The sequence below is a fragment of the Sinocyclocheilus grahami genome, unplaced genomic scaffold, assembly GCF_001515645.1.
Source record: "Sinocyclocheilus grahami isolate Dianchi unplaced genomic scaffold, SAMN03320097.WGS_v1.1 scaffold1687.1, whole genome shotgun sequence".
NCBI classification, from domain to species: Eukaryota; Metazoa; Chordata; class Actinopteri; order Cypriniformes; family Cyprinidae; genus Sinocyclocheilus; species Sinocyclocheilus grahami.
In genome coordinates, this window is record NW_015506866.1 from 12,927 (window position 1) to 32,731 (window position 19,805).

Genomic DNA, 19,805 nt, shown 5'->3' on the forward strand with positions numbered 1-19,805 from the left:
AAGAGCTTTGTAAAAGAGCATAATAGGACCCCTTTAAAATATTGAGTTTTCTATACATTATTGATTTACATATAGAGCTGCTTTATAGCAGAGAATCAAGTTGTAATTCTAACCAAATGCAACACTGACACTTTTTCTTCCATGTTTAATACTGTAAAGCTGCTTGCTTTAAAGCAGTCTTCTGCATAAAGCGTTATAAAAATATGATGTGAAGTGATTTTACTGTAGCACCGATTGCAGAGCTCATGCAAACATCCACATTGCTATGATCAGATGCTTTCTTAACTGCTGTTTTCCCATGCTGCCATTTTTGTTGTTTGTTTTGTTACTGAGAGGAAAGCATGCAGCATATATTTACACATGCATCTAAACTTTGCTCTCGGCAGTGTCAGGATGTTTGCTAAAAGTTAACCGCTGCTTGCTTATATTGACCTTTTTACCCATAAGCGAAGAATGAAAGTATATCAGGCCTTCACACATGAAAGTATTTTTTGTTTCATTTTTGGGTGAACTGTTTCTTTAATTCACACAGCAGCATTTCTTAATACAAGAAAACAGCATTCAGGTTTATGTACTGCGTCTGTAAACGTGTGCATGTAAGAACAGCTTATGCATTTCCATGACCACATAAGCAGTGCTGTCCAGCAGAAGCCCAGGTGTTTTAAGCTGCTTGACATGAGGACCATGTATTGTGTGAATGTAAATTGGGTTAATATTGTTTTGGGTTTTTATAAATTGGGTTTAAACTCGTTTTGAATAGTCCTAAATAACGGTCCACAGGTAAGTGTCCAACACTTGCCAATAAATACCCAATATCAGCCTATACTGATAAACTGAAGCAAAGAAATCAAATATTGTGCATTCCTAGTTTGTATTAGTATTTTACGGAGTAAAATATTATCTAAATCAGACCTGACACTGATCTTTCTTTTACACAAGTCCAGTATATACTTAGAATACTTGTTTGCTTTATTCTGTCCCAATTATGTGTATCTAAATATATATATATATATATATATATATATATATATATATATATAAAACAAACAAACAAATATACTGCGTATAATTAGTTATTTTATATACATATGTATGCATAAATTATGCATAATATTTCTATATATAATTATATACAATTGTGTATATATAAAACAATTTTAGAAAATTAGATGTATAATATATAATACATATATTTATAATTTTTATTTATATAATTATATACAGTTGTCCATAAATATATCTAAATTAATATATAATATAAGTGTGTATACTGTATATATATATATATATATATATGCATACACATACATATTCAAATATAGAACTTATAACATAATAATAAACATGAATTCATCAACACATGTGACTGACTTTGTGTGAGTGTGTGTGTGTGTGTGAGAGAGAGAGAGAGTGTGCGCGCGTGGGAGTGTGTGTGTGTGTGTGTGTGTGTGTGTGTGTGCGTGAGGGTGTGTGTGGGGGAGAGGGTGTGTGTGCGCGTGTGTGTGTGTGTGAGAGAGAGTGTGTGTGTGTGTGTGTGTGTGAGAGAGTGTGAGTGTGAGTGTGTGTGTGTGTGTGTAAGTGAGTGTGTGTGTGTAAGTGAGTGTGTTTGTGTGCACACTCATTGTCTCTGTCAATGTCAAAAAAGCTCATTGTCTCTGTCTCTCTTTGTCTGCAGGTTTCAGAGGCTCGTTCTAGATTTGTCTCTGCAGTGGCGTTTTGCTAGTCTGCCGAATAATGCCAAGCTGGAGATGGTGGTGTGTTCTCGGCCGCAGACGGGAGCTGAGAGCGCGGTGTGTGTCTGCATAATTAACACCACTGTCTGTGTGTCAAATCAAATTAATTGATTTAGTTTGGCTGGTTTAGCCAGAACTGACACGGAATAACAGCTGAAAATTGATTTTATTGGCTAATATATTAATTTTCATATGTGTGTCCTTAGTCAGAGGCAGTGCATGTTTTTATGAAACTCGTTTTCTTTTGAACAATGTGCATCAGTGAAATACTCACAGTAAGACCAGCAATATTTATTTTTCATTGAGAAAATAAATAGTTTTTTAAAATGTCATTGATCAAGTAGTTTTAGAGTATAAAGTACTCTCTCGGCAATAAAAAAAAAAAGATTGTAGTGTGATAAGTCGTGGCCTAATGGTTAGAGAGTCGGACTCTTAACCCAAAGGTTGTGGGTTCGAGTCTCGTACCGGCAGGGATTGTAGGTGGGGGGAGTGAATGTACAGCTCTCTCTTCCACCTTCAATACCACGACTGAGGTGCCCTTGAGCAAGGCACTGAACCCCCAACTGCTCCCCGGGCGCCGCAGCATAAATGGCTGCCCACTGCTCCGGGAGTGTGTTCACGGTGTGTGTGTGTTCACTGCTGTGTGTGTGCACTTTGGATGGGTAAATGCAGAGCACTAATTCTGAGTATGGGTCACCATACTTGGCCACATGTCACGTCTCTTTTTTTTTTTTTTAATAATTAATGCTTTGAAACAGAGTGATTATAGTCAAATAAAACTAAAAACTTTTTTCTTACTAAAAATTAAGCTTATTTTAATTCAAGAAAAATGTATCATTTTCATGTAGTTTAATTCAAAAATGGTTAGTAAAATTAAAATGACAAAAACACACAAAAAATGATTGAAAATAAAACCGAGTGCAATAGTTCTGATGTAATTTCTCAAATGATCAGCAATTTTGAGCAAAATAATAGTGATTATCAGTTTAACCATCATGCAGCTTGACTAAAATGAGTTTAATTGACTAAAACTAGACTAGATTTCCCAGACTTGCAGTCGACTAGAACAGGACAGCTCGACTGAATAACTGATAAAAACCGTTATAAGGAAAACGCTTACATGGCTTAATGCATTAAAACAATGCTTGTCTGTACATAGTATGATTTATTAATCATGCTCTCACTGAGTTTTGTCTTTTAAAAACTGTTTTAATTCATTAAATCATTTCTTATAGCCTAACGGTTTTCTATGGGAGGAAAATGCTTAACGAGTAACGTAATTACAGGCCTAACGTTACAGCTAATCACAGTCTGTTGGATTCTGGAGTGTAGTAGAGTTTTGAATAAAATTATAAAGAATAAATAAATAAAATTACATTACAATATCACTCACCTGAAGAAATGGATCCCAGACTTGGACGGTCTGTTAGTACAATTAACCGCACAACAAGACATTTTATTTGATACTTTTAAGAAATAATCACGAAAATAACCCATAGACTGAATAAAACAAAAGCAGAAACACGGCAGAGATGCCAAGTTCAGCGGTCAATCCAGCTGTCACTCAAGTGGCCACGCCCTTAATTATGCAGAACTTTAAGGCTTAATATAATTTAAACAGATGAGTTATTAAAAAATGCACCCCCCTCACAGTCGTCATGAAGGGCAAAATTAGATATATAGACCAAAATAATTTTTTGAACCAGGCTGTAAACATGTTTTTTTCTGCTGTAAAGTTGGGCATTTTAACATGGGGAGTCTATAGGTGCCAGCCGCTAGTGGCCAGTTGATGAATTACAGTTTAAGTCACTTCCTTGTTGGCTTCACGAGAGAGAGCGGGTGGTTGCCGCTTGGTCATTATTCAACTCTATTCAGTTCAGTGTTGATTCAGATTCGGTTCAGTGAATGTTCTAAAGTTCAATCATTATAAAAAAAAAAAGTAGTTCAGCTCTAAAAAAGACAAGCCATTGTTCAGATCCATTTAATTCAATTTTAATTCAGATTCGGTTCAATGACTTCATAAAGTTCATTCATTACGAAACAAGTTCAGTTTCAGCTGCAAACAAAGCAGATCTGAAAATGAAAACTGAAAATAGAAAAAATAAACGCTAATTAAAAAAAAAATATATATATATATATATAGTAGTATATAAATTACTATTATGCTATGTATAGTAAATATACATTATATATACACCTCCGTTCAAAAGTTTGGGGTCAGTATGATAAAAAAAAATTAATACTTTTATTCATCAAGGATGCATTAAATGTATCAAAAGTGCCAGTAAAGACATTTAGAATGTTACAAACTATTTCTATTTCAAATAAACGCTGTTCTTCTGAACTTTCTATTCATCTGTGAATCCTGAAAAATAACATCTATCACGGTTTCCACAAAAATATTGTGCAGCACGACTGTGTTCAACATTGATAATAATCAGAAATGTTTCTCGAGCAGCAGATCAGCATATTATACTGATTTCTGAAGATCATGTGACACTGAAGACTGGAGGAATGATGCTGAAAATACAGCTGCGCATCACAGAAATACATCACAGTTTAACAGAGATTCACATAGAAAACAGCTGTTTTACATTATAATAATATTTCTGAATTTTTACTGTATTTTCGATCAAATTAACGCAGCCTTAGTGTGTCTTATTAATAGTTTTTTATTTTAATTTCTCTCTGTTGGTTCAGGTGCGGATCGCGCTGCAGATGGAGGACGGCTCTCGTCTTCAAGGCTCTTTCTCGAGTGGACAGTCGTTATGGGATCTACTGGCACACTTTCCTCAGACCAGGTGTGTTGTTCTGTCTCTGTTGATTGAAATAAAACACATTCCTCTCCAGCTGAATCACGTTCCGCGCTGTGATCGTGTGAACTGTGAGACTCGAGGGCTGTTTTATGAGCGCTGCATAACTCTCGAACCCTCATAATGCATAAACATTTCTAAAAAATGCATCGTTTTTAGTAAGCAAACGAAACTTTGCAAATGATTTAAGACACTCAAAATACACATCATTTATTTTTTTCAGATTTTTTGCAATTATGTTTTCAGAGATATAACCATTTTTTTAAAATGTCATGTTCGGGTCATTTTTGACCTGGGTATGTATGGAGTGCCGTTAGATGTGAAAATACTTTCTGTAAAATGATCTGTGAAGTTATATTAGTGTCAAAAAACCTTTGTAAAATACATTTAGCCTTTTCCCCGTGTCTCACACACTTTTGGGACTGAATTTTGTTGATAAACTTGAATATGTCGCCTATTGATGAACCCCCGCAGCATGAAAAATATATAATTTTTTCATCTGAAAGTGAAAGTTTATGCAAGTAAAGTTAATTTATTTTGTTTGAAAACTTTTCAGAGTAATATTTTTGTTGTTTTGATCTTTTGTTAAAAATAAATATGTAAGTTTCATAAATTTGGACTGTTTTTGAACAATCGAGTTATAAATTCAAAGGAATTAAATTCCAAAATTTTTAATAAATTGTTGTTGTTTTTGTTTTCATTCAAATGGGGTTAATACTGGTAATTCTCAGATTATGTGTTCTTATAAATTTCATGCAATTATATATTCAAATAAAATTTCTGGTTTATGTGTAATTTGAAATTTCAAAGAATTTCTACCTTTTTTGTTTATTAATGTAAATGCACAGTTAATGCATTAACATGGTAAAAACAATTAACAAACACAAAAAATTTTTCACATTCAGTCATTAATATGAAGTTGCTGATCAGATACAATATGGTTTTATTTGACAAATATTAAGTTATGACTATGTTATTAAATAACAATTTTTTGGGGTCGAAATAGAATCCCGGAATGTGAATATGTGTCCCTGCAGCACAAAAGCAGTGTTGAGTCGCTGGGGGATATTTGTAGCAATAGCCAACAATACATTGTATGGGTCACAATTATACATTTCTCTTTTATGACAAAAATCATTAGGATATTAAGTAAAGATCATGTTCCATGAAGATATTTAGTAAATGTCCTACCGTAAATATATCAAAACTTAATGTTTGATTAGTAATATGCATTGTTAAGAACTTCATTTGGACAACTTTAAAGATGATTTTCTCAATATTTAGATTTTTTTGCACCCTCAGATTCCAGATTTTCAAATATTGTCCGATCCTAACAAACCATACATCAATGGAAAGCTTATTTATTCAGCTTCAGATGATGTATACATCTCAATTTCGAAAAATTGACCCTTATGACTGGTTTTGTGCTCCAGGGTCACACATATATATTAAACAGATTTTGAATGCCGCTCATGTTCTCACAGGCTCCTCCCACTGCTACAACAGACCCCTCCCCTTTCCTTACTGGCCACGCCCCCTGCTCTTACAGAACTGATTCCACTGCAGTGAGATTCCCTTAAAAATCCACCGCTGTTTTTCCTTAAACATGGGGAAAAACTAGCCCTGCGGGTCTCAATCCAGGAACTCCGTGTATATACAGTATATTAGACACGTGTTTGTGTTGCTGCATGTCATCCAGCGGATGCACAGATCAGAGTCCAGTGTTTGTTCTCCTCCTGACAGATATTTTGATGTTTCCTCCTCACAGGACGTCTGATCTGGACGCGTCTGGACCCACACCAGTGTGTGTTTACATGCGAGACGAGGTGAGACCAGCGCTTGATCTCTATTAAACTCAACATCAAATCACAATGACTTCATTTACTGACTTATCACTCGTTCCTGCGGATCTTCTGAAGAAAGAAGTTAAGATACATTCCAAGAACAGGTTTCTGCGGGTCTTAAAAAGCTCTTAAATTAGCCTTCATCAAACCTGCAGAAACTCTGAAGAAGTTCATAAGAAGTTATACATATTTACAAAGATTTTTTGAACATTCTCTTTTCCAAATTGTCTCAAAACTTTTAACAAAGTGCACTTTTTTTATGATAGATTGCATATAAATCTAACATGTTGGTGCATAACACAAAAGGGATGGATAATTTATTGAATTATTATTATTATTATTTTTTTCGAATACAAAATATGTTGTTCTCTTAATCTGGATGATGAAACGAACCAGAAACGTTCCATGGATGCTTTTCTCATTAATATCCTGTGGATTATATGTCTTGTTGTCGTTGTGTAGGTCAGCGGTGAGGATGCGCTGAAGAAGACGACTCTGAAGTCTCTGGGTCTCACCGGAGGAAGTGCTATCATACGGTGAGCTGTTCGTCTCAGCGGTAACATCACATGATTATGATGATGATAACGATGGCGTTTCTGTTCATTAGTTATGTGCTGAAAGGCTCTGACTCCTCGTGTCCTGGTGTATCTGTGGATGCGGTCGCTATGCCAACGGATGCTGTTGCCAAGACAACCGTATCACAGCCGCCTCCAGAACCACCCGAGAAGCCCGCCCCTGTTCCCATGGAAACCCCGGCTCCTCCCACTGAGGTCGCGGCGCTGCTGAACCATCATCCTGTCAAACAGGAAGAGGAGGAGCCGAAGACGAGCCAAGAGCAGGTAGTGCGGCCCAAATCTGACCAGCCGCCGTCCAAACTAATGCCACAAGAGGACGACGAGCGACCCGGGACGTCCCAACAGTGCCATGGCTCCGCCCCCTCAGCCACGCCCACTGACTTTGTTCCATTTTCGGGAAGCGGACAGCGTCTGGGAGGAACTGCTGGACTGAAGATGTCCACGTCATGGTCGTCATGTGTGTCTGGCAGCCCACCGAAAGCCAAGAAACCCAAACCCAGCCGTGAGATCAAGGTCTGTTCACTTGATGTTTCTTCATTTGCTCTCACACTTTTTTTGTTTTTTTTGGCTTTTTCATTACAGGAATAAAGTTTGGAATCATTAAGATTTTTTATGTTTTAAAAATAAGTCTCTTCTGCTCAGCAAGGCTGCATTTATTTGATTAAAAATATAGTAAAAATTGTGAAATATTATTATAATGTAAAACAGCTGTGTTCTATGTGAGTATCTGTTAAACTGTAATGTATTTCTGTGATGCGCAGCTGTATTTTCAGCATCATTCCTCCAGTCTTCAGTGTCACATGATCTTCAGAAATCAGTATAATATGCATTCAAATATTGTGCAGCACAACTGTTTTCAACATTGATAATAATCAGAAATGTATCTAATAATCAGCTGCGCATCACAGGAATAAATTACAGTTTAACAGATATTCACATTGAAAACAGCTGTTTGAAATTATAATAATATTTCACAATTTTTACTATATTTTTAATCAAATAAATGCAGCCGTGCTGAGCAGAAGAGACTCTTTCAGAAACAAAATCCTAATCATTCCAAACTTTTGAACGTCTTTTTCATGGAAAATCTGCTTCTTCTCACAGGTTTAGTGTTTGTTTGCGGGTGTTGTTCTGCTCTGTCGCTCTCTAGTCGTCACTCAGATGTCTCTCTCTCAAGCTAAAGTGTTTGTGAATGTGTTTGATCAGAGATCAGTCAGCGCCAAACAAGCGATGAGGGACGAAGAGGAAACAGACAAATATCTGGAGGTAAAAACACACGGTCTTTCTTATGATATTGCGTCTATATGTCAGATCTCTGCATTTTTTTAGTTATGTATTATTTTATATTAAGGCTGGGCGATGTGACCAAACCCTTATTCATGATAATGATATAAATCACAGTATAATAAATTTTTATATTGCAAACAGTATATTTTTGTTGTTTTATTTTATCTCTGTTATTAAAAATGTGCACAAAAATGCAAATAAACATTCGGAAAAATACAATATAAAAAAGATACAAATTAAATGTATAGTTGGTCTATTTAATAATAGCTTTCTGTAGAAGGCATTTTCTGCCCGTTTTAAATAAATTGTTTAAATGATAAAAATTCATTTCATAGAAATTCAAATTTCATTTTCACTACAGTTTTAATGCAAGGCTGTCAATATAATAAAGTGAAGAAGCACATTTTTCTTTTTAATTTGCTTTTTTTTTCTTCGTTTTTACACAATTTGCATTTGTTTCATATAGATATAAATTAAAGCTACATAGAAATATTTTAAAAAAAAATGCCAAAAGCACAGTAAATTACTAAAACATAAATAAATTTTTTTTATAAAAAATTTAAAATATAAAATAAACTAATTCAGAATATTAATAAATACTATAATAGTATATAAATAATAATAATAAAAATAAGTAAATACTAAATAATAATTAGGACTGTTGTTTGTCATTTTGTTTTTTATTTAGTCCTTCCCTGAAATTTGTTTCATTTTCAAAGTCAACCTGTATGCAAATCATATGTTAATCAGTAGGTGGGGCTATTTTTATGCTTAGGGTTAAAGTTAAAATACTAAACGAAAATTAGAAATGCAGCAACTTGCACTAAATAACACTTTTTTTGTTGTTGTTTTTTTCCAAGCATGTTCTGTTTTATTTTCTCATTCATGCGTCTGTCTTTATCACTCTAACATCTAAAGTTAAGCAGTTGTGTAGCTATATGTGTCCCTGCAGCACAAAAGCAGTGTTAAGTCGCTGGGGGATATTTGTAGCAATAGCCAACAATACATTGTATGGGTCACAATTATACATTTCTCTTTTATGCCAAAAATCATTAGGATATTAAGTAAAGATCATGTTCCATGAAGATATTTTGTAAATGTCCTACCGTAAATATATCAAAACTTAATGTTTGATTAGTAATATGCATTGCTAAGAACTTCATTTGGACAACTTTAAAGATGATTTTCTCAATATTTAGATTTTTTTGCACCCTCAGATTCCAGATTTTCAAATAGTTGTATCTCAGCCAAATATGGTCCTATCCTAACAAACCATACATCAATGGAAATATTATTTATTCAGCTTTCAGGTGATGTATAAATCTCAATTTCAGAAAATTTGACACGTAAGACTGGTTTTATGCTCCAGGGTCACATATTTGCATACAGAGACACACGATACAGCATAATCTCCATCGATAGACACTTTATATTATTTGTAAAACATATTTATACAATTCCCTACAGTTCAGCTAATAATGAATCAAGAGAGTGACTCACTCGTGATGAATCAGTGCCACGCGATGAAGCAGTGCCACGCGATGAAGCAGTGCCACGCGATGAAGCAGTGCCACGCGATGAAGCAGTGCCACGCGATGAAGCAGTGCCACGCGATGAAGCAGTGCCACGCGATGAAGCAGTGCCACGCGATGAAGCAGTGCCACGCGATGAAGCAGTGCCACGCGATGGTGATGAATCAGTGACTCGTGGTGATGAATCAGTGACTCGTGATGAATCAGTGACTTGTGGTGATGAATCAGTGACTCGTGATGAATCAGTGACTCGTGATGAATCTGTGACTCGTGATGAATCTGTGACCCGTGATGAATCAGTGAATCATGATGAATCAGTGAATCGTGTGTTTGTGCAGCCGGTTGACAGGGAACCGCTGATCTTCCATCTGGACTCCGGAGCCCGTCGCCATGACGACGCAGAGCTTCCTGACGAGTTTTTTGAGGTCACCATGGACGACGTGCGGAAGAGATTCGCGCAGCTGAAGAGCGTGAGGTGAGAAAGTACGACACATTTGATAGGACGACAGTGTGTGATTGACGTGTGAAGCGGCCATGGTGTTATTGTTAACTAAAACTATAAAAGTATATGTTTTATAAATTGAAGTAAAGCTGAAATAAAATAAAGTATAAATATTCAATGTGAATTTAACTTAAACTTGGCTACTTGTTGCCTTGGCAACTAAATTAAATAAAATATTTTTTTCAAACTGAAATAGATATAAATTAAAGCTAAATATAAATATTTAAAACAAAATGTCAAACACACATCCAAAATTGCTAAAAATAAAAATTTAAAATATGAAATAAACTAATTCAAAATATTAATAAATACTATAATAGTATATAAATAATAATAATAATGAATAAATATAAGTAAATACTAAAACGTAATAAGAACTTGTTTTTTATTATTTAGTCCTTCTCTGAATCTGGGTTAAAACCATTAAAAATAACATCACTCTTTTTTACTCTTAACTGTTTTAATACATTTTAAATTAAGTTTTAATCATTTTTATTCTAATCTTATTTCATTTTACCTAATTTGATATTTTTTCTAATTTTTACTGTTTTTCATTTCTTATGAAACTTGTTTAATAACTTTTCTGTAAAGCACTTTGAATATGAAATGTGCTGTATAAATAAACATGCTTCGCCTTGAAATAAAATAAATATTAACTGAAATAAAATATATAATTAAACACTCTCACACTCACACACACACACACACGCACACGTCAAAGTAGATGCTGTCCTGCTGGGATCGGCACGGCAGCTCACAGTGATGTCTTAATGTGGGACAGATCAAGAATTTATCATAATATAGATCTCTATATATATATATATATATATTTTTTTTTTTATATTTATCATATTACATTTATTGTAATGCTGTCGTACCCAGTGTAATTTTAGTATTATTTAATAATTTTATTAATATATAATTTATATAATATGAAATAATTTGATTTCATTAATATTTTGTTTTAGCTTTTTTTATATTGTCAACTTTCATTTTAATTTCAGTTTACGTTTAAGTTGTAGCAATTCTAGTGCTTCAACTTTTATTTCAGTTAGTTGCTAAGGCAACATTTCTATTACATTTATTGTAATGCTGTCGTACCCAGTGTAATTTTTGTATTATTTAATAATTTTATTAATATATAATTTATATAATATGAAATAATTTGATTTCATTAATATTTTGTTTTAGCTTTTTTTATATTGTCAACTTTCATTTTAATTTCAGTTTACGTTTAAGTTGTAGCAATTCTAGTGCTTCAACTTTTATTTCAGTTAGTTGCTAAGGCAACATTTCTAATTTTAATTTTTCCAAGTTTTTGTATGTTTTTTTTTTTACATTTTAAAATCTAATATTTATGGGGGTTTTCCAGTTTTACTTCAATTAAAGTAAATGATTTTTAGCTTTAGTTTGTTTTACACTGGTCACACTGATTTAGAATCTCAGTGCTTTCTGCTCTAAATACTGCTCTAATTATATAAATAAGCTAAGTTAGCCCAGCTAACCAATCACAGCACACACCGGCCCAGCTAACCAATCACAGCACACACCGGCCCAGCTAACCAATCACAGCCCACACCGGCCCAGCTAACCAATCACAACACACACCGGCCCAGCTAACCAATCACAGCACACACCGGCCCAGCTAACCAATCACAACACACACCGGCCCAGCTAACCAATCACAGCACACACCGGCCCAGCTAACCGATCACAACACACACTGTTCCAGCTAACCAATCACAGCACACACCGGCCCAGCTAACCAATCACAGCACACACCGGCCCAGCTAACCAATCACAGCACACACTGTTCCAGCTAACCAATCACAGCACATTTCGTATTTCAGAAGGCGCGCCTTCATTTGATTCAGGAACTATTCGAGCCGTGCATGCCAGACTGAGGAGAGAGGTGTTGTAATAATGTATAATATGTGAAAAATTATGTTTTTTCAAACAACCTAGTATGAGAGCCTGTTCTAGTACACCCCCGAAACAAAATCAAGACTTTGTAAAAGAGCATAATAGGACCTCTTTAAACTGATGCAGGAAGTCTGTAAGAACTGCTGCCTCTCAGGAGGTCGTGACCTCTGACCTCAGAGACGCACTGGTCTTGTGTAAGCTGTCTTCCTGTTCCTGTCCTGTGCTCCAGCTGTGTGCCGCGCTCTCCTCCTGCCGTCTCCTCACACGCTCCCTCTGAAGACGACCTGCCGCCCGCTCCCGAGTCATGTGACTCCTCCGGCCAGCAGGGGGCGACGGAGGATGGCGGTGACGCGCTGACAGCAGCGGTCAGACCGGTGAAGACCGACCCCGGGCAAGTGCCAAAATGGCTGAAACTGCCAGGTGTGTTCAGGAGCTTATTGCATATTTCCTCATATGTTTGATTTTAGACGAACACCACTAGAGAGCGTACTGACACTGCTGTTCAAACGTTTTTGAAAACCGTCTCTTCTGCTCACCAAGGCTGCATTTATTTGATTGAAAAAACAGTAATATTGTGAAATATGATTACAATTTAAAAGAACTGTTTTGCATGTGATGTAGTTTATTCATATTTATATCGCAATTCTCACTTTACATCTCATTATATTGACTTTTTATTTTGAAATTGTGAATTTGTATCTCGCGATTCTTACTTTATATCAAAATTCTGAATTTATCTTGCAGTTCTGACTTTATATTTCGAATTCTGACTTTATATCGAAATTCGAACTTTATTTTGAAATTCTATCTCAATTCTGACTTTATTTTGAAATTCTGACTTTATTTTTTGAAATTGTGATTTTATAATTCGCAATTCTGAATTTATCTCAGTTCTGACTTTATATTTCGAAATCTGACTTTATATTGAAATTCTATCTTTATTTTGAAATTCTATTTCAATTCTGACTTTATTTTGAAATTCTGACTTTATAATTCGCAATTCTGATTTTATATCCAAATTCTCAATTTATATTTTTTCCAGTTCTGACTTTATATCTTGAAATTCTGAATTTATATCGAAATTCTGACTTTATATTGAAATTCTAACTTTATTTTGAAATTCTAGTTCAATTCTGACTTTATATCATGAAATTCTGAATTTATCTCAGTTCTGACTTTATATTGAAATTCTAACTTTATTTTGAAATTCTCTCAATTCTGACTTTATTTTGAAATTCTGACTTTATTTTTTGAAATTCTGACTACATCTTGAAATTCTGAATTTATCTCAGTTCTGAGTTTATATTTCGAAATATGACTTTATATTGAAATTCTAACTTTATTTTGAAATTCTCTCAATTCTGACTTTATTTTGAAATTCTGACTTTATTTTTTGAAATTCTGACTATATCTTGAAGTTCTGAGTTTATATTTCGAAATATGACTTTATATTGAAATTCTAACTTTATTTTGAAATTCTATCTCAATTCTGACTTTATATTGAAATTCTGACTTTATTTCAAAATTCTGACTTTATAATTCGCAATTCTGATTTTATATCCAAATTCTGATTTTATATTTTCCAGTTCTGACTATATCTTGAAATTCTGAATTTATCTCAGTTCTGACTTTATATTTCGAAATCTGACTTTATATTGAAATTCTGACTTTTTTCTAAGGATAGCGAGAAAAAAAGTCTGAATTGTGTGACAAGTTGCAATTATCTTATTTATTTTTCTATCCCATGGCGAAAACGGGCTTCCATAGTTTAATATAGGAAATATGTTCATATAAATATTAAGTTTTTCAAATTTTTAAAAAACTTTTGTTGTTGTCTACTGTGTGTTTTCAGGTAAGAAGTGAGGTTTGATCGATGCAGGAGGACGGAAGCGTTCAGATTCCCATCATTCAGCAGTTCAATAGATTGACTGTAATTCATGCAAACCTTCATCAAATAAATACACGATGATAACTGCCAGTTGAGTTCTTCTCTTTATTTCTTTATTAAATTTTTTAATACTCAAAGAAATTATTTTTAAAACATTTAAGCTAAGGGACCTTCACCAGGGGGGTTGAAAATGATTTATTTATTTATTTGTTTGTTTCGTACTCTCTTTATTTTTTATTTTTTATACAAATATAAAAGCAAGTCAATTTCAACCGAAGCTACAGATACTAAAGTTCAACTAAAGATCTCTTCCACATTAAAATGCATTATTTATAGTCTGTGGTGCTATTGTTATTGAAAACTAAAAATATTAAAAATAATTTCATTAAATAAAATAAAACTGAAAAAATATATAAATATTAGATGGAAAACCTAAAATGATTAGAAATGTTTGCTTGGCAACTAACTGAAATAAAATAAGTTAAAGTACTACTAAGTAATTTAAAAATAAAAATAAGTACAAAAATAAAAATGACAAAAGCATGTAGCAAAATTCAACAAAAACTCAAACTACAATTAAAATGAAACTGAAAATATAAAAATTAAAGCTAATTAAAAATGTTTATAAATACTATTATAATATATAAATTACACTGATGAAAGTTTGGGTTTGAATGAACTTTTAAGTCATAATAATAGACTCCATTTTCTTTCTTAATGTGTGTTTCTTTTCTTATTGTGAATAATTCATTAGTGCACCAAACTACAAAATCATTCAAAATAAATAAATAAAAAACAAGCTTTTATTTTAGCTAGTCGCCAAGGCAACATCTTAAAATATTCATGTTTAATTTAACTAAGCCTAAACTAATAGAATTGATATAGACATAAAAAACTAACAAAATGTAAACTTTCAAATTAAAATGAAAACTGAAAGAAAAAATATATACATAAAAATACTAATTTAAAATATTAATGAAAACTATAATAGTATATAAATGATACTAAATGCTGATAATAACTCCTAAATGACCACATTAACCGGTTAAATTCAGAGAAACATCATGTTACGGAAGTAAAACTGGATGCAGATGCTGTTTCATGTTGACTTTACAGATCTTCTCATCATAATATTCCCAATATGATATAAGCTTATGATTAGGCTAGTTATTCACACCATCATAAAGCAATCTTTAGCCAAACAGAAGAGCTAATGTTGAACTACAGCATGTGATTACACTGATGCTTCAGCTGGTGGCGCTGTTGTGTTAAAAATACTGTTCAAAGGAGACAGACCAGGGTCATTTGCAGCAGGGTTATTAAACAAAATCATAAAAAAAATTAATAATACTTGAAATAAGATAAGCATTAACTGAAATAAAATAAAATATATATTTTTTAAAAACTTGATGTACTAAAATACTATATAAAAAGTTATATAAAACACCAAAAATTAATAAAAATGACAAAAATGGTAATATGATTCAAGCATGTTGTGTTGATCTGTGATCAAGCTATAGTCTGTGTGTCACTGCACTTCAGCACAGAGAAATATTTAGACTCACGAAAGAAATAATATACAAAACATGCTATTACTTATTTATTTATCTATCTATTTCTTGTTTAATTATTTTTTAGAAATTATTTTAAAAAATATGCTAGGGGGCTTCACCAGGGGGTTAAAATTATGTATTTTTTATTTTTATTTTATGTATTTATTACATATTTTTCATAGTTGAAAAAATATAAAAAATGGTATATTCAAAAGTATTTAGAAATTATGCTAGGGGTCTGAATTTTGGGTTTGAATTTTTATTTGATCAGTTTATGAATTTTTTTATTTTTTGTATACAAATACTTTGTAATAGTTTTATACTCAAAAAAAAAAGTTCAAAATGATGTATTAATGATTAAAAAAATGTCTTGACTGGAGGTTTTGAAAATTATTTATTCATGTATGTATGCATTTATTATTTCTTTAATCAATTTTTTAATATTTTAATTATTTTTTATATTATTAAAAAAACATAAAATGAAATCACATTCAACCGGAGCTGCCGATACTAAAGTTCAGCTAAAAATGTCATTATTTATGATTATTTAGTCAAAATGTGTGTGTATGACTTTGTAGAACAATAATGATGTAATGGCTTTGCAATGTTTGCGTAACATAAATATGTGGACTGGAGTGCTTGTGGATTATTGTGATGTTTTTATCAGCTCTCGTTCTGATGGCACCCATTCACTTGCAGTGAGACACTGATGCAGTGCTACATTTCTCCAAACCTGACGAAGAAACAAACTCAGGGTGCAGAGCACATTCTCAGCTAATGTTCATTTTTGCATGAATTATTCCTTTAAGAGCAGTGACTGTAGTTGTCTCACATATTTAGGGTTCATTCCTCAGCTGCATGTCTAACAATCCCGAGTGTCTGCGTGTGGTTATATATAGCATAACTGTGGTTTCTTTTCACAGTGGACACACATGCCAGTCTCATATCTGCTCTGACGCTCCCACATACGGTCAACCCTCTCCTCTGGACCGCCACGCACTGACTGGCCGCATGGACGAACCCATTCTGCTTCCAGATTCTGCTGAAACACTGAGTCTGTGAAGCAGTCGGATCAGAAGGTAATCGATCTGATGGTACTTGTGTAACACATCTTCTGTCCGTCTCTGTGAGACTTTCTGTGTTTGCTTTCTGACAGATCGTGAGTCAGAAATACTTCATGCAGGCCTGAGGAGCAGCCTCGCCTCGAGCGACAGACAGACGACAGACGGACGACAGACGGACGACAGACAGACGACAGACGGACTACAGACGGACGACAGACGGACGACAGACGGACTACAGACAGACTACAGACGGACGACAGACGGACTACAGACGGACGACAGACGGACGACAGACAGACTACAGACGGACGACAGACGGACAACCAATCCCCAATCCCTGCTAACCCTAACCCTAACCAATCAACAGACGAGCAAGAGTCAGTGCTGCAAAACCCAACACTGATCTATAACACACACCAGTGTTCAAAGGTTTGGGGTCAGTGAGACTTTAAATCAATACTTTGTTTCAGCAAGGACGCATTCAATTGATCAAAAGTGACATTTATAATGTTACAAAAGATTTCTGTTTCAAATAAATGCTGTTCTTCTGAACTTTCTGTGTTTATCTGTGAATCCTGAAAAAATGAATCACTTTTAGTGTTTCATTTTGATTTTAAACGTCATTTATTTGTTTTAGTTTGACCTTTTTTATGATTTAATACATATTTAGTTTTATTTAGTTTTTTATTATTTATTCTAATTTGATATTTCCATGTTCTTTTATTTTTTGTGTTTTATTATTTTTATTTTTTTATTTAAAATTATAATATTATAATGCATTTTTATGATTGATATAATTTAGGTAAGTTTTATTTTGATTTTGTTTTTACTTTGAAAATTCTTTAAGTTTTACATATTTTTGATTTAATTGTTTTTAGTAAGTGTTTTATTTTGATTAATTTTAATTTTAAAATATTTTTAATTTGTCATTTTTATGAATTAAATTTCTAGTCTGTTTTATTTTTATTTTTTTATCTTACTTCATTTTAAATTTCTGTGATTTGGTTATTTATTTTGAGTGTTTTATTTACTTGTGTTCATTTTAAAATTATTTTCATTATTTTAATTGGACATTTTTATGATTTAATTTATTTTTAGTAAGCATTTTATTTTGTTATATCTGTTTTCATTTTAAATGATTTAAATGATTTTAGAAACAAATTTCCTAGTCATTGTTTTATTTTGATTTGTTTTTAATTATTTATTTAATTTAATTTTACATTTCTATAATTTGATTGCTATTTTTGTTTTATTATCATTTTTTAAATATTTTAATGTTTAATGTTTTATTTTTTTACAGTTTTTCTTTTTTTATACTGTTTTCAACATTAATTATAATAATTGAGTATAATAATAATAGTATATAATAGTAATAATAGTAATAATATTTTATTATTATAATATTTTATTATATATATTTATTTGTATTTTTGATCAAATAAATGCAGCCTTGCTGAGCAGAAGAGACGTGTGACCCAGACGTTCGAGCGCTAGTGTAGCGTCTCGTCATGAGCGCCTCCGCTGGTCATCATCTGAACGTCTCAGCCGTGTTTTCTCCCACAGGTGCGGCCCGTGTGTGTCAGCTGATGCTGGGCTGCACCATCGTCTCATTAGTGATCCACAGCGCCGGTTACAGCGCCACCTACGGGACCTTCTGCATGGCGGTCTGGACGAGCTGCTTCGCCGTCAGCGCGGCCGTGCTGGTGCTGGACGTGACCCGTCTGCACGTGTGTCTCCCGGTGTCCTGGGACAACCTGACGGTGACGTGTGCGTCTCTTGCCGCGCTGCTCACGCTCACTGCGTCTATCCTGTATCCCGTGTTCTTTGTGCGCGCGGATGACTGTCCGTACAACAACTGCGAGGTCAGAAACTTTCGGATCACGGTGAGCGTGTGCTCGTGGGCGGCTTGCGTCGCGTATGGGACGGAGGTGTTCCTGTCGCGGGCCAAACCAGGGCGCGGTGTGAGCTACATGGCGACGGCGCCTGGCATCCTGAAGGTGGCGCAGATCTTCGTAGGATGCGTGATTTTCGTGATGCTCGCCAGCGGGACTGATTTCACGCGGCACGCGGCGACACTGTACTGCGCGGCGGTGTTCGGCGTGTGTTTGTCCGGGGCCGTGCTGCTGGTGGCGCTGGTGGTGTCGGGCCGGAGCGGGGCCCTGCGGCTGCCGTTCGAGCGGCTCGCTGTGATCTACACGTTCGCCGCCGTGCTGCTGTATGTGAGCGCTGCTGTGCTTTGGCCCGTCGTCTGCTTCGACGGGAAGCACGGTGCTCCGCTGCGGCCGCAGGGCTGCCCGAGGGGCAAGTGCTCATGGGACGTGAAGCTCGCCGTCGCTGTGATGAGCTTCATCAACCTCGCGCTGTACATCGCCGACCTCGTCTGTTCCCACAGGAGCCGGCCGGTGTCACAGCGTCCTGGAGTCTGAACATTCATGACGCGCAGACTGTCTCACGACTCCACTGCTGATATCACACACTGCTGGATTACTGTATTTATGATATGAACATGCTACTGCAAGGCCTGGTACAGCATTCCTGTGCCACTCAAATCAGATGTGCAACTACAGCTCCAGCTCCAAGCGCCATTTCATTCTTTTTTTTATTAATGTTTTGAATTGGTTTGATTATTAGTTTTCATTTTCACTCTAAAGTTTTAGTGATTTTGTTTGTCAAAATGTTGTACTTTTGTCATTTGAACATTATTAAATATTACTATTAAGGTTTATTTTATTTGAGTTTTAGTTTTTATTTATTTGTAGTTTCAGTAATTTTAGTGCTTTAACTTAAAGGAGACATATTATGCCCCTTTCTACAATATGTAATATAAGCCTCCGGTGTCCCCAGAATGTGTGTGTGAAGTTTCAGCTCAAAATACTCCACAGATCATTTATTATATCAGTTTGAAAATGCCTATTTTGAGTGGAAGCAGAAACACGCTGTTTTTCGTGCCTTTCTCTTTAAATGCAAATGAGCTGCTGCTCCCCGCCCCCTTTTCCAGAATAGAGCTGCACCATTACAGCTCGTACCTGCTAAAAACATCTGTTTTGGTTCTGATTATCATGTTTATCGCGCTGAAATCATGCGTTTTAAA

General features: G+C 34.5%; 2 protein-coding genes across 2 annotated transcripts in view; both read left to right on the plus strand.

The window, feature by feature from the left end:
• Window positions 1-14,182, plus strand: part of LOC107572045 (tether containing UBX domain for GLUT4-like) — a 15,011-nt gene extending 829 nt beyond the window's left edge. Inside the window, exons 3-11 of the mRNA XM_016258443.1 lie at window positions 1,676-1,790; window positions 4,434-4,534; window positions 6,315-6,372; window positions 6,853-6,926; window positions 6,998-7,478; window positions 8,172-8,231; window positions 10,123-10,259; window positions 12,376-12,629; window positions 14,062-14,182. Of these exons, the coding sequence (XP_016113929.1) occupies window positions 1,676-1,790; window positions 4,434-4,534; window positions 6,315-6,372; window positions 6,853-6,926; window positions 6,998-7,478; window positions 8,172-8,231; window positions 10,123-10,259; window positions 12,376-12,629; window positions 14,062-14,072 (1,291 nt within the window). The 3' untranslated portion in view covers window positions 14,073-14,182. The remainder of the gene's footprint in view (window positions 1-1,675; window positions 1,791-4,433; window positions 4,535-6,314; window positions 6,373-6,852; window positions 6,927-6,997; window positions 7,479-8,171; window positions 8,232-10,122; window positions 10,260-12,375; window positions 12,630-14,061) is intronic.
• Window positions 14,183-18,211: 4,029 nt separating this feature from the next.
• Window positions 18,212-19,288, plus strand: LOC107572048 (myeloid-associated differentiation marker-like protein 2). Its single transcript, XM_016258447.1, has one exon. It carries the CDS (start codon window positions 18,223-18,225, stop codon window positions 19,138-19,140), a length of 918 nt encoding a protein of 305 aa, XP_016113933.1. The 5' UTR covers window positions 18,212-18,222; the 3' UTR covers window positions 19,141-19,288.
• Window positions 19,289-19,805: the final 517 nt, after the last annotated feature.

Coding starts and splice junctions, on each gene's coding strand:
- LOC107572048 (XM_016258447.1), top strand. CDS start 18,223: ATGAGCGCCTCCGCTGGTCATCATCTGAACGTCTCAGCCGTGTTTTCT.